The sequence below is a fragment of the Toxotes jaculatrix genome, chromosome 9 (genome assembly GCF_017976425.1).
Source record: "Toxotes jaculatrix isolate fToxJac2 chromosome 9, fToxJac2.pri, whole genome shotgun sequence".
Classification (NCBI taxonomy): domain Eukaryota; kingdom Metazoa; phylum Chordata; class Actinopteri; family Toxotidae; genus Toxotes; species Toxotes jaculatrix.
In genome coordinates, this window is record NC_054402.1 from 9,258,362 (window position 1) to 9,275,565 (window position 17,204).

At 44.0% G+C, this 17,204-nt stretch overlaps 2 protein-coding genes across 2 annotated transcripts; one reads left to right on the forward strand and one right to left on the reverse strand.

Annotated features, from left to right (window-relative positions):
* The first annotated feature begins 14 nt into the window (after positions 1–14).
* dhx34 (DEAH (Asp-Glu-Ala-His) box polypeptide 34) lies at positions 15–9,018 on the forward strand. Its single transcript, XM_041047143.1, has 16 exons — positions 15–926; positions 1,335–1,646; positions 2,063–2,317; positions 2,423–2,525; positions 2,668–2,885; positions 2,968–3,142; positions 3,393–3,586; positions 3,716–3,817; positions 3,910–4,173; positions 4,566–4,739; positions 4,902–5,007; positions 5,507–5,613; positions 7,021–7,287; positions 7,525–7,716; positions 8,343–8,487; positions 8,634–9,018. Exons 1-16 carry the CDS (start codon positions 222–224, stop codon positions 8,774–8,776), a joined length of 3,462 nt encoding a protein of 1,153 aa, XP_040903077.1. The 5' UTR covers positions 15–221; the 3' UTR covers positions 8,777–9,018.
* A 3,519-nt stretch (positions 9,019–12,537) lies between these two features.
* Positions 12,538–16,791, reverse strand: spred3 (sprouty related EVH1 domain containing 3). Its single transcript, XM_041046887.1, has 6 exons — positions 16,651–16,791; positions 14,673–14,838; positions 14,347–14,515; positions 14,193–14,254; positions 13,908–14,066; positions 12,538–13,542 (listed from the first exon to the last, which is right to left on the reverse strand). The coding sequence occupies exons 1-6, from the start codon at positions 16,659–16,661 to the stop codon at positions 12,538–12,540; spliced, it is 1,572 nt and encodes a 523-aa protein (XP_040902821.1). The 5' UTR covers positions 16,662–16,791.
* Between the last annotated feature and the right edge of the window lie 413 nt (positions 16,792–17,204).

The following is a 17,204-nucleotide window of genomic DNA, read 5'->3' on the forward strand; positions in this document are numbered from 1 at the left end:
GTATTATTGTTCCCCTAGCCTCCACAGCAGTCGCGACTGGATTTGTCTTTTCTTAGTCCTAAAATAGTATTGTCCATTGATGTCAGCTGTAGCAGTCTTAATCAATATGTAGGACTTGTTCTTTTCCTGTCTCAGACACATGAACGTGGATTTCATTTGTCAGCACTGAACAAACTTGAATCCCGTTTGGTGCTGGAGGAGGCAAGAAATCTACAGCAAATATGGACACACACAGAGGGAGAGACAGTCGGAGCTGGGACTGGGACAGCCCGCAGTGCCGAGCTCAGCTGGACGAGATCTTTTTCCGCCAGCATGACTACATCCAGGCCGGTAGCCCGGAGCACAAGGAGTTCTGGGCTTTCTTTGACCGCTTCCAGAGGTTTAAAACAAAGAGGGACATGTCTGGGTCAGGGGGAGCCAGGCAAAAAGAGGGTAAAGAAGAAGGGAAGGACAGGGGAAAGACTGGAAAGGTAGATCTTGGCCTTCCTAAAGAGTATGATGCTCGCTACCGGATTAATGTATCTGTGTGCACCAGGGACATCGAGGAGCGCCTGGGAAAGTCGAAGCACAGAAGCAAGCAGAGATCCTCAGGTCCAGGCTCTCAGGAAATCTCCGACTGCCGCCTGGCTCTGCTGCACTTCCTGGACTTCAGCCAGAGGCAGAGTTTTGGCAAGCTGGCCAAGCTTTGCCGGGAGCAGAAGAACCTGCCCATCTTCCAGTACCGGGACAGGATAGTGGAGCTGGTGCGAAGTCACCCGGTGGTTGTGGTGGCAGGGGACACAGGGTGTGGGAAATCCACCCAAGTGCCTCAGTATCTTCTTTCAGCTGGATTCAGCCACATAGCCTGCACTCAGCCTCGACGTATTGCCTGTATATCCCTTGCGAAGAGGGTCAGCTTTGAGAGTCTCAATCAGTATGGCTCAAAGGTTTGTCATCTTTAGTAACAAAAATAAATAAATAATTGGTTGCAATTTTGCTAATTGATATTTTTCTGTTAATTATAAAGTGAAAACACTAAACATGTGGTAAGTCATAGCATCACACATGTAAATAAATTCTTACTATGGTTTGGTTAATTTCATTATTAATCGAAAATGTTTTTGCTGCTGGCCAGACTAATTCAGCTAAAAAGTACTATAAACTATTTCCATTCCTTTGGACATTTTTATAGTCTAAATAATTAATCAAAAAAAAAAAAATCAAATAGGCAGCATATGAATAACAGAACATAAATCATTATTTGCAGGTTTAGTCAAAGATTGTGAAATGCAGTTAGTACTTATTTGAAAAGATAAACTGTATTAGAGCTCACAAAATGCAGTCTTAATTTTCAGGTGGGGTACCACATCCGCTTTGAGACCACTCGGACCACGGCCACCAAACTGCTGTTCCTGACTGAGGGGCTGCTGCTCCGACAGATCCAGCAGGACAGGACGCTAGCCCAGTACCAGGTGGTGATTGTGGATGAGGTCCATGAGAGACATCTCCACTGTGACTTCCTTCTCGGGGTCCTGCGCTCTCTGGTGGCTGAACGCCCAGACCTGCGTCTCATCCTTATGTCAGCCACTATCAACATCAAACTTTTCTCTGACTATTTCAGCGGTGCCCCTGTGTTGCAGGTGCCAGGCAGGCTGTTTCCTATACAGGTAAGCAGGAGACACATGGTAATCACAGACATAAACACGCATCTCACCAAAGGAAATTAGTTTTCTGGGTCTTGAGGTTGGCACACTCAAAGGCAAATGCTCTGGAAGTGTCAAGATTTTTACCTTTACAAGAGACAACAAGTGTAGTTCCAAATGTGGTTTGATTTTTGATGCATCCACAAAGGGCCAAAAAGCACCTTTCCATTACAATAAAAAAAATCTGATAGTAATTATTTGATTTATTATTATTATATATAACAAAATATTCTAATTATTTGTTTTGTAAAATTTGAATATTCTTGTTTAAATAAATAAATGACATAGTGACACAACACTTGTTCATAAATATGTTAGGTTTTTGTTGGTTGTTTTTTAATTGCATCTGAATATTATTTTTCTCTGTTTCCTGTACTAAGGTGATATACCAGCCCATTCCACCTGAGGAGCAGCCCTCACGTTCAGAGAAACTGGATCCCAGACCATACCTGCGCATTCTGCAGGGCATCGATCAGCGATACCCACCCGAGGAGCGCGGTGACCTGCTCCTCTTCCTCAGTGGTGTGGCGGAGATCTCCACCATCCAGGAGGCCTGTCAAATTTATGCCACACACACACGTCGCTGGATAGTCTTACCACTGCACAGCACTCTCTCACTGGCCCAGCAGGATAAGGCACAGTCAACTTTGTTTGGATTCGACTGGACAAGTCATGTTTGAATCTGATATGTTAGCTATAGTTTATCAGTTCTAACTATCTGTTATCATGTTATTCCTCAGGTGTTTGACATTGCTCCTCCTGGGGTGAGAAAGTGCATCATCTCTACTAATATTGCTGAGACCTCAGTTACAATCGACGGTGTGCGCTTTGTTGTCGACTCAGGTATGGAACTACCAGTACATTCATAGCTTGGGATAAAATCTTTTAAAATTTGCTCGACCTACCCGAGTCCATCATTACAAATAACCATATAAATTTTTTATTTTTTTTATTTTTATTTTTTTTAAATGTGTTCTTTTTATAGGAAAGGTAAAAGAAATGAGTTTTGATCCTAAGGCTAAGATGCAACGTCTGCAGGAGTTCTGGATCAGCCGAGCCAGTTCTGAGCAGAGGAAAGGTCGAGCTGGCCGTACAGGTCCAGGGGTGTGTTACCGTCTGTACGCTGAGTCTGACTATGATGCCTTCGCATCCTATCCTGTGCCTGAAATCCACCGAGTGGCTCTGGACTCCCTTGTTCTCCAGGTCTCCAGAATAGCAGTTCTTTTTGAGTCTTCAACTTCCGTAGTTAAATGCCAGCATTATTTATGCCATTTTGTTCCTGCAGATGAAGAGCATGTGTCTTGGAGATCCACTTTCTTTTGTCTTCATTGACCCACCACCAGCTGCCAGTATCCAGACTGCAGTTACTTATCTGAAAGAGCAGGGGGCGCTAGACAGTCTTGGTGAATTAACCTCCATTGGGAAGTTGCTGGCACAACTGCCTGTGGATGTGGTCATAGGTAAGAGTCCTCATGCCAAAACCATATGGTTGTTTATATTTTTTGTTTCCTGTCTTTTTAAGAGAACACAATACAATGTTTTTTTTTTTTTTTGTTTTTTTTTTTAAGTGAATAAAATAACAAGGTACCTTGGTATCATTTAAAACTTGGTCTCTTTCAGTTTAGAGCTGCACAGACAGTCGCAACTTAAACCAGCAATTCATTTTCAATGTAGATTTAGATGCAAGTGTGTATGTTTGTGTTCATTCAGGGAAGATGCTGGTACTGGGTTCTTTGCTTAACCTTGTGGAGCCCGTGTTGACAGTGGCAGCAGCCCTCAGCGTTCAGTCACCTTTCCTGCGCAGCTCACAGCACAATCCAGACTGTGCCACTGCTCGTCAGCCCCTGCACAGCAACCAGGGAGACCCCTTTACCCTGCTCAATACCTTCAATGCCTGGGTGGAGGTCAGTGTGGGAAAAGTTGTCAGTTTTTTCTTTTTTTGTTCTTTTGTATAAACAGATCTGACACTCTAACAGGTGGCATATAAGATGATCTTCACTGTACTTAATAAGGTTCATCTTTGAGCTCAACAGGTGAAGGGAGAGAGAGGTGGTGGCTCAAGGAAGTGGTGCAGGAGGAGAGGCTTGGAGGAGCAGCGACTATATGAGATGGTCAACCTACGCAGACAGTTCAAGGCAGGCAACTGACCAAAAGTTTTGTTTTGGGATTTTTTTTTAAAAATATGTGAATACTGTTTCTCAGTATGAGCTTCATCTCTGGTGAACAGGACTTGCTGAGGAGCCAGGGCCTGCTGGAATCAGAGCACGGTGCTCCCTCTGATGGTGATCGTGGACAACGCAGGGAGAGGCTAACAGAGAGGAGGAAGCTGCATCAGCTGAAGAGGGATCACGAGCAGCAGGAGGGCAGCAGACGTAAAGTCCTGAGGCTGGACGAGGGCCAGGACGGAGAACTGTCCTCAGGATCAGACACAGAAGAAAGAGGCAAAGGCAAGAAGGACAAAGAGGGATCAGGACAGAACATGGACATACAGGTAAACTCAGAGCACAGTGTAACATAATTTAAATAACTTGCCCTAAACCTCACCACTAATGTTTAACACTCATAAATAAATGAACATATATAAACTTTATGTTGCAAAACTGTATCATATTTATGGTTACAACTTTTAAACCTCAGCGGCTGAGTCTTTTTTGTTATTTTGTGGTACACTTATGACTCACCAGGCAGAATCAAATAAAAATGTACTGTAATTTGCCTCTGATCCCTGCATTTGTTAAAAGTCAGCACTTCAAAGATAAATGATGTTATCTTTGTATAAAGCACATATGGTATCAAGACGTGTCAGTTTTACAGAGCTGGGTAAGTTTGTCTTTATGTATCTTTGAGAGTGATCTGTCAGTGATGCTGTTTGATCTGCAACAGGAGGTGAAGTTCAAGTTGCGTCACAACGTCTCAGAGCTGCAGGAGGCAGTCAGCATCAGTCAGGACTTGTCCTCCCACCAGCAGGTTTTGCTTAAGCTGCTGCTCTGTCGAGGCCTCTACCCTCAGCTGGCATTGCCCGACGAACACAACTCCACCCGCAAGGACTCCGATCAGGTCGGGCCTCCTGCCGCACCTACGCCCTTTATTCGTTTTAATGATACAATGAAGAGGGAAAACCTTGTGTAAATAAAGCAGCTGTTTCAGTGGTGATTGTGTGATAATGTAGAGTGGAAAAAAATCCCATTTTCTTCCACTTTGTGATTTTACATTTTGTAGGTGTTTCACACAAAGAATAAGCAGGGAGTGGTGATCCACCCGACCAGTGTGTTTGCTAGTGACCCAGAGGTCTTACAAGTGCCTCAGGATGACAGCAGAGAAATGGGTAAACCTCTAAAACAACTTCTTTTAAAAGTTATACATGTAGAATTTAGAACAAAAGAATATAATTAATGAATAAATTACTTGAAAAAAATAACCCCATTGTCAAGATAAGTTGTATCATCTGTTTCCCTTCATTGGTGTGGTTGATTCATGGATTTGATTTTAAAGTCTGTTGCACTGACCTGTTTTATTAGTGGTGATTGTTCTTAAAATTTACGCTAGTTTTCCAAAACATTTTTTCTTGGTGGTAAAGTCTAAATTGTCACCTGACTGTTCTGCACTTGAAGAACAGCTCCCACTATTTTTCTCTGCAGTGGTTTCATTTGTTTGCAGTTAAATAAATGTATTGGAAGTAATGCTCTCTAAAATTCTCCATGTAACATCTATTCCTCGGCCTCCTGATCCACTGATGGAGTCTTTTCTTGGAGCGTTTCTTCCTTTCACTTGTCTCATCATGTCTCGTCTGTCTTTCCCTCTTTGTCTCTGCTTCCTGCCTGCAGGACCTGATCGAAATGACAGCAGCAGACACCAGCTGCTTGCCTTCGTCACTCTGCTGGAGACCAACAAGCCATATTTGTCCAACTGTGTGCGAGTCCCAGCACTGCAAGTTAGTACCAGATGTGGGATATCCCCGTTCCCACCACAAACTGCCACCATAGGCTGTATAAGACATGGACGCAGCACCCGTGACGTCACCCATTGGTTTCGGGCAGTCGGTTTTGTGACCAAACCATTATGGGCATTTGAGCTGCGGCCGAGAACTCGGCCTCTTAGCCCAGAGCAACCGAGCTAGCCTACGGCTAAACAGCAAATCAGCTAGGCTAACAAGCTAAGCGGCGGCTACACGCAGCTACATCCACCACACGACAGTCCCCGAGTTCGACCCGACTAGCTCGACCCCGTGTAACCGCGACACATAGCATACAACAGAGATCATAATGTTGCTGCTGTGTTTTAAACATGACTGTTTCAGATAGAGGTTTTAGGTGGAGCTGCAGGGTTTGGTGGAGTTGTGGGGGAAAATTTATTTCTAGCCTATTATTTAACTGTGAAACAATCATTTAATATTGATAAAATATATAAAAACATTATTATTATTATTAGTAGTAGTAGTAGTAGTAGTAGTAGTGTTATTATTAATGATAATAAAAATGATAATAATAATATATTAAAATATTTAATATTTACCGGCTTTCACCGCTGCCTCCACCCACTATCCTCTTACAGTTACAGCAGCACGCCGCCGCTACTGACGGAACTGCTCTGTCCATGCAATGTCGGACTTTTTAAACAGAAAAATGAGACGAAATAAAATTGTAGCCTAGTATTCCTGCAATAAACGGACTCAGAGCACGGAACACACCGCGACAGCGTTCCTAACATTAGCTGCTCCGGTCTTCTATCTGTATCAGCAGCGACCATAAATAGGCAATTAAGTCATAAGCCAGCGGCAAAATATGCTAATACATGCTAATTAGTGCAAACATCCAGGTAAAATAGTGAGAAATTTACTTACCGAAAAAACTGCAACACAGACTCCTTCGACGGTCGGTTAGTACAGTCTACGCTAGAACAAGCCATATTGACACAAAAACCTATCGGAACATTGGCAAACAAACACGGACACTGCAGCCCCTGTCAACCGCTGGAGGTAGCCGCCTAGCCCAGCCGATGCTTTAGCAAAGAGCTAACTACCAGTGCCTGTCTATGGGGCTGGCGCTCAACGTAACCACGCCCTAATTTGTGTAAGAATTTTAAGCCTAAATAATATTAAAACGGTTGTGGTACAAAAAAAATCACCCCTCTTCCCCCCCAGTGTTCACAGAGGTGGAAACTATCATTAGAGACCAAAAACAAAATGTACCGGTTTGTAAATATATTTTTTAGGCTGTAAAGTTAGCTATTATAACATGGGGGTCAATGGAGAATTGCTCACTTCTTAATCCTGGTAAGCCCATGTATAATACACAATTATTACAAATCAGTTCTCTGTGTATCTCCATTTTCTCACCAGACTCTGCTGCTGGTAGCAAACGCTGTGGACAGTAATGCTGACTGTACACGTCTGGTGGTAGATAGCTGGCTAGAGCTGGAGCTAAGGGAGCCGGAGGAGGCCCTGAAGGTGCTGTCCACGTCTCTCACTCTCAGGGCTGAGTGGGAGCGCCTCCTGCTGGCCCAGCTGGGACAAAGCATGGCGGAGGGACACACAGTCCAGGGGGTTTCCCGCAGAGTCATGGAGAAGCTGAGTGAGGGCCTGGTCCGCTTCCTGCTCTACACCGAGGTACTGATGCAATTCTGACCTGGTGGTTACATTATCATGTACCCCAGAAGCATAAGGAGCTCACACACATATGCTTGATACAAATAGTAATTGCCAGTATGTTAATTAATTTTGTGATGTGACCCTACTTTATCAAGTCTAGTTTCTCATTGACTCAGATTCTCATTCAGCTTTTTACCGTTTCCTTCAATAAACTCTTTCTGTATTTTCTGTGTATTTCTTACCTTTCCTTCCCAGGCCAGTTACAGCCTACGGCGACTCACAGCTTTCCAGACCCAGAACCTGTACATCGGCCCTCAGTCTGAGTCTGAGCTGTCTCACAGCAAAGCTCCAGATCTAAACCCGCTGTTTCCAGGAGCTGAGGCTAAGCCACACCCCATTAAAGGAGGCCTGAGTGTCACCAGCTTCTTCACCTACAACTGCCTGGCTGTGAGTCTGTGTGGAAAAAGTGCCAGTCTAGAAAAGAATATTTTTAGAGTTACAAAGAGATGGAAAATAGATTTCCATCTATAAAACAAACAAAAAAAAAAAAAACAACAACAAACACACGACAGTTTTCTGCTGCTTATCTGGGTCTAGGTCACATTCATTGATGAATTTGATTACTAGGAGTTATAATTATATACCCAATTTATACAACAGTAAATGAAATGTCAATAAATTCATGTGCTGAATTAATATTTTACCTAGTGGTTTTCCCTCATTCTTTGGCCAGTATGACCATGAATAAGGCCTTAAAAAGCCCTAAATTTAATTTGATGAACACTGCAGAAACCCTGTGACAACATACCATACCTGAAGAAATAAAGGTTAAAATTAAAATAACGACAGGGTAAACAGAAATGTTGAATTCATTAACAAGATATTTATCCTTTAAAAAAAAAAAAAAAAGTATATAAAATAATTGCTGAATAGTTTTAGCTGTCCTGTGGATTTCATGTCTCAGAAAGAAAAGTCTTTAAATGTTCTTTAATGAATATATATCTCATTTATAATTAACTGACAAATGTTACTGAGTCCCATCAATCCTTGTGTTTTTGTTGTATGATTTGCAGGACTCTAAGGATCTGTACAGCGAGTGTTTACGCACTTTCTGGAGCTGTCCTAACTGTGACCTCTACATGCCTCTGACTCCACTGGAGCGCATGCAACACGAGGCCTCCTGCAGGCCAGCAGGAGAACAGCAGCAGGTGGAGGAAGGTCAGGAATTGCTTATGTCATTTATTTTGAGGTATCCTGTGGTATCAGATTACTCTAACACTTCCACAAGCGAACAGATTCGCTAGCCGACTAGATACTGCCTTAATAATCTGAAACTAACTGTGAGTATGTGTTGTGGTTTTCAGAGCCCTCATGTGGAAAGACAGGCTCGTCCTCAGTGTCCAGTCTTACCAGAGTTTATCACTGTGATGTCTGTAATGAAGACTTGACCCTCACTTCCACTGAGATCCTCAGACATAAAAGGCAGCACATGTACTCTGCCAAGTAACAGACGACTAACTGACCGCAGCACCTAATGGACAACAACCAATCAAAACATAAAGTGCTGTTACTTTCCTCTCATGGACAATGGATATATTTTCTGTAGCCTACTGCATAGTTCTGATATGCACATTTGTAGAAACTACTGTCCCAAAATAACTGTCCCAATATTTAAATATATTAGTGTTATTCGAATGCTTTATTTCCAGCCTTCGAATGGCTTTGAATAAACCTTTGTTTAAAAACAGATCGCATTTATACACTGAAAGTTCTTTTGTTTTTCAGATTCCTTAGACAGCAGTGGAATAATAAGCTTTCATGTACTGTTTGGGAAAAGGCACAGTGAGTTAATGACATGCACCAGTGAGAGAGAAGACACTGATTTTAAAATATAGAGTGAGGGTTTAATAATGATACAAACCCACGATATGTAACACCTCAAAGCAGCACATTGGCACAAAGTCAGAAGTAAGACAGCACGGAAGATAAAAACCTGTCTCAAAAAAATAAAGAATCAGAATAAATATCTCAATAAATAAATAAACAGGTAATATCTCATTAATTACTTTGAAACTAATAAATACGTACATTTGAAAATATGCACATTGGCAGAAATCAATAACCAAAAAAGTAAATAGTACTTAATACAGAGTTACTTACAAATCATAAGTTATTGATTACTCAAATCAAAAGGCACATTTATTAAGATGTAAGAATGGGGCCTGCAGGTGTGATCGCATGACTGTCAGTAATGTACTCTAACACCATTTCTGGACCAGAAGTAGCAAACTGTGTGCAATGGCTTCACTAGTTCTGTATATCTGCACCATTGAGTGAACATGTCTGTGTGTAGGTATATGCATTGCAGATTTGTGGGGATTCTGTGTCTGTGTGTGGGGGAGGATGGGGTGGGGTCGGGGGAAGCAAAGGGTTAACTTAGGATCAGGGGATGGCAGTCTGGTGACCGACTGAGTTTGTGTTCCCTGCCTTTGTGTTTTTGTTTTTTTTTGTTTTTTTTAAACATGGACCAACATTGTTGGCAGGCTGGCCTAATAGTGAAGACAACCATCCCATAACCGAGAGGTCAAGGGTTGTGTTCATCAGCAGTCGCGTGTGCAGACTCTGAACCCCACTGCCTGTTCACTCGCTTTAAGTCACTTTGGATAAAAGTTCTTGGCTAAACCTAAAATGTAAATAATCTGGTGAAGCTTCTGAAAGGTTCATTCTGCCATAATTTGAAGTTTACCAGATGAACCTCCATTTGAGACATTAGAGACTGTACTATAACTAGTCAACTCTGGTTTCCCTATACAGAGCATACTATACATATTCCCATCTTTAATTTTTAAAGGAGAATGCCTCTGGATTTGAAAGAGAAATTCCCCCGACAGATTCTCTTTTGAAGATATCGTCATTCTGTGATGCTCAGTGCATTTCATTAGTTATTTTGTGACAGTTTCTTGTCATTTATTTTTTCCCGCTTTTACTCAACCTGCAAAACCTACATCTAGCTCATCTTATGATTTATCATAAGATTTAGGAAATCTTTCAAGAACTCATAGAAAACCAGGCGTAAGCTTGTTGCATTCAGTAGTTGGTTTTTCGCGTCAGTAAAGAGACATATAACAACAGTTACAGCGATATTAAATTATTATTACCTCGGCTATTACAACTACAGCAACAAAAACAATCTTATGACTCGTGTGGCTGAATTGCATTTTGGTCAAGAGGCAAACTTCTGCAGAGACACCAGCGTCTCTACCTCTTCTATAATGTATTTCACCTTGCATGATTGTTAAACACTGGTGCAAAGTAGAGGCTGTACAAAATGCCCTTCCTCTTTGATTCTGAGGGCTTTACACAAAAAAACCCAAAACATTCTGTTAACAAAATCTGTTGGAGCTGTGGTTAATCTACCCTAATCTACCCATGGCCAGTTATTCACTGGAAGTAGAAAAATATACTACCAATCTGCAAAATCGACACAGAAATGCAAAGTACATCACCAGAAGCATTTTTTAAAAATGTCTTGGGGTGAATTTATCTTTAAGTCCAACTGTAAACTTACAAAAAACCTTTTTCACATACTATTTTCTACCATCCTCAGCACCTTGGGTGGAATAAGAATATGAAGGATTGTTTCTGACTCTGCCACACCACCTCATAGATTGCTAAAAGCCGGCGGGAGTTTGAAAGTTTGAAAAGGGTCGGGGCGGGACTCAAAATAGCAGCTTTTTTCTGGGGGGGGGCGACTTCACACTTAAAGCAACATTCAGCAAACACATCTGCCACTGTTCCCAAACAAAGTCCTTCCTTCATTCATCTTTTTCAAGTTAATGTGTCTCTTTTCTTATCACAGGGTCAACAGTCTACAGCACGCATGTTTAAATGTCACACGTGAGCTATTTGCCACTGCTCAGAGAGTCTGTGTTCCTATTTATCTTTTCTGCTCGATACCGAACACATTAACACACTACGGTATTCAGTTTCTGCTTAGTTTTTCCTAAAGTGAGCAACTGGTACAAAAATACTCTCTCAATACATTGTTCATTGCACTTCATTTTTTGGTGGCGTCTCATTCAAAGGCTTAGACACATCTACAGATTTGTTAGCATGGGGTCCTGTTTAGTTTTTCTTTGGGGTTGGGACTATATGGTCATTGTGTACATTAGGTAGAATAGACTCGCTCAGAGGCCTCAGTTGTAAGCACCTTGACTGATTCAACAAGTACAGTGGTTGGATGTGACATTTTTTATGATTAATATTGAAAATACATGGAAAGATGAAAAATATGTGTAAAGTGAGGGTGTTTAATGTTCGACACACATTCTTGATTTTTTTTTCTCTTTTTCAGAAAACAAAAATAATCTTGTGTTTGGTTACAAAGGATCATAAAGAATCACATTATGACTTTTAAGTCTTTGTGGTTCTCATTGCAACTTCCCTCAACAACAATTGTCCCTTTGCATTTGATAACCCTTCTTCCACCGTGGATCTACAACTTTAACCAAAAGACAACACTAGTGGTCTCAGATGCTAATACTTTTTTGAAGACTGCACTCACTTGTGCTCACTCTCTCCAAACCTCTCCCCCTTCTTCTCCTTGACCAGGGTTTGAGTGACATCTGAGGTAAAATTAGAGGTAAAGGGTGACATCTGTTCATCTGACTGATAAACAGGCCAACGTGAAACAAATAGTTTCCCCAAAATCTCATGTTTGTGAATACGTGATAGAGTGTGCCACTGGGGGATTCTGTCAATATGTTTTACATTTAATAAAATATACCAATTAAAATTATTACAATCATATATATAAACATCTTTTGTTTTTTGTGTTTTTCTTTCTAAATAAAAAAAACCCAAAACAAAAGAAAAACAAAAGAAAAAAACGGACATTTGAAACAGTGTACACATCATCGTTGCCTCTGCCATTCTTCCTGTGATAAAGTCTCTGACTCCTAAATCTAGATCAGCCAACTCTCAGTAAATCCACTATGAAGGCTCCAGATGACTCCCACAGAGCCTGGTCTGAGTGCAGTGCACCTTCAGCAGGCATGGACCAGTGAGGAAGGCCCCAGGTTGAAAAGAGAAAGAGCGGAATGCAGTGGAAGGCCGTGGGGCTTTGTAGGGCCACGTCAGAGGTTTGGGTCTATTGAGAGCACTGTTCCACCTGCTAAGCTCCGCCTCCTGCGTCCCTACAGATGCTCTCTCCTCTCAACACCCAAACCCCCTTGGTCCAGGGAACCCCTCCCACCCCCTAGCCTGGCCTCATCGGACCGCCTTGTGCTTTCCCCCGCAGCAGCCACACCTCTCCCCACACCGCAGGCAGGCGCGCAAAGGCAGGTAGCAGCACATGCAGGGCACGAAGAGCGACAGGGCCACGAGGGCCAACCAGCGGGCACAGCAAAGGGGGTGCGGGTGGCCCCCCATCGAGTCATCACACGAGCAAGGCTCCCAGAACTCTCCCTCAGAGTCCGACATGCAGTGGTAAAGCAGACTCTCTGCGCACCACACACAGGTCCACTGGCGCAGGCAGTGCAGGGCTGGGTCCGGGGCATCTCTGCAGCGGCCCCGCCCGTTCTCTGAAGCGCTGAAAACAGAGCGGCAGTACACACAGCGAGATGAGCATGACGATGATGCCTGAGGACATGGGCTGTCGTCGTCAGGAGAGATTACCCCAGGGTCGCCGCTGCTGCTGGCCCCTCCTCCTCTCTTACGAGTCCGTGACCGGGGTGTGGCCAGTGAGGTGTGGATGCAGCACGGAGAGGGCGAGCCTTTGCCCGTCTCCTGGGGTGAGCCGGCACCTGAGGACACGCCTGACACAGCGTTGGGCATGGACATACAGGTGGGTGATGACGAGGACAGACGCTGCGCAGCTTTACTGTCCAAGCTCACTGTTACGTCGCAGCCTGCTGTCCCCACTCCTGCCAGCTCCTTCTCAAAGCGAACTACGCACAGCTCTGACTTGTCCTGCAGACTCCCTCCACCACCGACAACCACACCCCCCGTCAGCCCCCCGACCATAGTCCTGGTGGCCCCCGCCCGTCTGTAGTCCTCATAGCCTCTAGAACCCCACAGGTCTTTGCAAGGGTCCACACTGCGGAGGTCTCCCTCCTCCAGCAGAGAAATGGTAGGTGAGAGGGGGGACAGAGGAGATGAGGCCGGGGGACCCACAGGAGGAGTAGGTGGAGCAGGAGGTGGGGGTGGGGGCGCTGGGGGATTCAACACAGCCGTCATTTGTGAGAGCTGGTGCTGTCCCGGTCTGGTGTGGATCTGTGGAGAGGGTATAGGATTACAGAGTGAGTCAGGGACAGTGTGTACTGTGGCAGTGATCACAGGTTTTCATCTCGAGGAAACTCAAATAGGTGCACAAGTCATCAAGAACCCCAAATCTGATAAGATCATTTTGAATTCACTCTTCTGTAGGTGTGGACTTAAAGGTGGAGACATAGACAAAAAAAAATCCACCTAAGTCAAACTTTTGTGTTTTTCTGTCTGAAAATGTCTAAATTTAATTTAAAATGTGGCTAATTGTGCAGGGAGCTCTTCTTTTATTGTAATCATCATTAGAGTTCACAAGAAAATGCACAGAGAAATCAACATGTGTCTGTTCTTTTGAGCAGAAGGTGTTGTGATACCTGAGCAGGTGTCTGAGTGGTGACAGCATGGCTGGATCCAAAACTAAACTCTTCTGACCGCACGAAGCAGGTAGACGACGACTCACTTGTCACTATGGTGATAGGTTTAGGAAGCATCTCCTTTCTGCTGTTGGATGACGACTCACTTCCTGTATGGGACTGGCAGAGGCTGCATGTCACCCAGCAAGTCAAAGACATCGATGACTGCATTGAGGCCCAGTGGGAGGATAAACGAGCCCTTTTTAGACAATAAATGCTCAAACGACAAACTGCTCAGATACTCACAGCTTGTCCATCATCCTCGGTGTCGGCCTCTTCTGGTGTGGAGGACGAGGGCGAGTCAGAGCCTTGATGACATGGAAAGAGAGGAATTAGGCTTTCCTGGATATTTTCTAAAGCCAACACCACTAATGAAATCAGTTCTTATATGTATCTCTACCTCTGTCCAGCTTGTCTATGACAGTCTGCAGCCCTTTCTCAAAGGAGATGGCATCGGCAGGACTCTGGAATGTAAGGCCAAACTTTCGATCCTCTACTCGCCAGTGATGGAAGATGGGGTTCACCTTGTTGTACACTAACCCCCTCTGCACTGCACACTCCAACACCGGCTAAAGACACAAACAGCAATCCCAGCCACATGACAAGTGAGCCAAGATGTACCCCTTCCCAAAACCCCTACCCCACATAACATGGATCTACAGTCTTTAGGTGGTGTTGAGGAACAACGTGGCACCAAAGACAGCCGTAACACACGCACACACTCACTGCTCGATCTCGCAGCCGTTCTCCGCGTATGATGTATTCTCTCCGCCCCCTGCCGTCATGAGTCCGCCCCTTACATATGACCACATGACTGAGGCCGCCACCTCCAAGGGGCACCCAACCGCCACTGGAGTCATCACGTGTCATCACCACTGCACGAACACGCACACTGTCAGGGAAGCCAAGAGAGTGAGCAGAGGCCCAGGCTGATTAAACAACGCAATGATAAGCATACACTGACGCGCGCGCGCGCGCGCGCGCACACACACACACACACACACACAAATATGCACGCAATGACATTCATGTCCATTCAGCTGAAAAAAGAGAAACCTAGATCAACTTCAATAGCCAATACAAAAATGCAGAACAAATTTCAGTGTGATGCCTGCGTGCTAAGGCAACTGTTTTCAGCTTTGTTGAACTAAGATAACATGATAAAATTCACACAAAGAAGACAGGACTGACAGGTTGGCTCTGTATGAGCATTGGCGTTGCAACATGACAGCTCAAATGCACATCATACAGTAGGCCTAATAGTAAGGACAGTTTTTTTTTTTTTTATCTTTGGTAACAAGGTGCAGGTAAATCCGATCTTAATTGGCATGACGGTAAACAAATATGAAAAAATAACGAGATGCTTGGATGGGTCAGGTTTGGCGTTATTTAAACATTTCTGCTGCATGGAGAGGAGACGAGAATTAAAACTGGGATGTTAAGCGCTGCACTGACTGTAGACTATATTCGCTGAGAATAAAGGAACCGTGGAGCAATTGGATAGAAAGAAAGCCAACGTTGGGGCAGAGAAATGGCCAAATGGGAGGAGGGAGGAAGAATGAGTGTTTCCCAGATAGATGTATCAATGAACGCACCCATTCGCCATCAGAGGCCCCGGCACTCTTGCAAAAAAAAAAAAAAAAAAAAAAAAATCAGCTCTGCCCTCGCCGATCGGCTGAATAATTCAGCACCGCAGCTCGACATGTGCATGTGATGCATGCACGGCCGCGTCGTTTTGTTATTTTCAGATCGCAACCAATTTTAATTGTTGCATTTATTTTCCCAGACGCTCCTCTTCTCCGTTCCGCCCCTGCTGCACGCACTCATTAACACACCCCGATATTATGTTATATTTTTTATGAATGGGACACAGGCAGACGGGATTCGACATCGCACTATACGCTATATATTTCGCCGGATAATTTTATTAGGCCTAAATACAATGCAATCGCGTGTGAAAAAGGGAAGGAGGAGGGGGGAAAAAAGGAACGAGTGGGAGAGAGGATGGAGAGGAAACGAGAGATGGGGGGAGGGGGCCGACTAGAAAAGGGAAGGAGGAGAGGAGGGGTGAGGATGAGGGAGCGAGAGAGAGAGAGAGAGAGAAAAAAAAATCACATTTCATTCATAAAGTTTGGCTTTAAAAAATCATAATGAAACCCCGAGACACGTTGATAAAAATCACAACGCCTCCATCCCTCCCTCGTTTTACTGTAGCCATGTCTTGAATGACGCGATGCTGGCCCCAAACTCGCCATATTTCGCCTTTTTTCCCACCAATACGTTTTACACATTCACAGATTTCATGACTGTTTTTTTTTTTTAACTAACCGTTAGCCACGCATTTAGTTTTGAGTTGTTGCATAGCTGCCACTGTTTATTTAAAACGTCTCCATTATTATCTTTTAATTTTGTGCGTGTAGACTGTGGGCCAGTCGTCTAAAAGCACAGGTCCACATGTAGGTGGCTTAACATTTATCACATATTGGCGTGGATATATCGGAAATGGGGTGTATGCTGTTGATTCAAGACTACGTAATGGTGTTTTTATTCTCGGCAGCCTGCTAAATTGTAGAGCACCGATTGTGATAATAGTGCATGATGCTGGATTGGTGTAACATTGATGGCGGTGGCGTTCTTCCTATCCGTTTTGGCGGATGGACGAATATATATCTGCAATGTTAAAAATGAAAATGTAAGGACTTACTCGCCCTCCATGGCTCGGTGTTGCCCGCCGCTTGCAGCAGCCCACCCCAGGGTCTCCTCTCTCTCTCTCTTTTTATCCTCCTTTCAGGAAACACTCACGGACTCACTCACATTCTCTCTCTATCTGCTCTCATTTTCCTAATCTTTCTCTCTCTTCCTCTCTCTCTTGCTCTCGCTCTCTCTCTCCACCTTGATGTCGTTTCGGTGTATCAGGATAGGCTTGAGGTTGCAGCAGCCATTTTCCGCTGGCAGCATCCTCCCTCTCTCTCTCTCTCCCTCCCTCCCTCCTTCTCTCTCTCTCTCTCTCTCTCTCTCTCTCTCTCTCTCTCTCTCTCTCTCTCTCTCTCTCCCTCTCTCTCCAAATCACTCCCTCGCTCATTCCCTTTCTCACTCTACCTGCCCTGTGCCAACACATCCGCACTAATCATTGACAGCATCGTGGCTTTAGGTGGGCAATACGGTTTGTCAGTGTAACCATGTGATTTTAAATTATTGAAACTGAGCACTGAGTTGCTGATATATCCAGTGACGTGGGTGGTAAATGAAAAGCTGGCT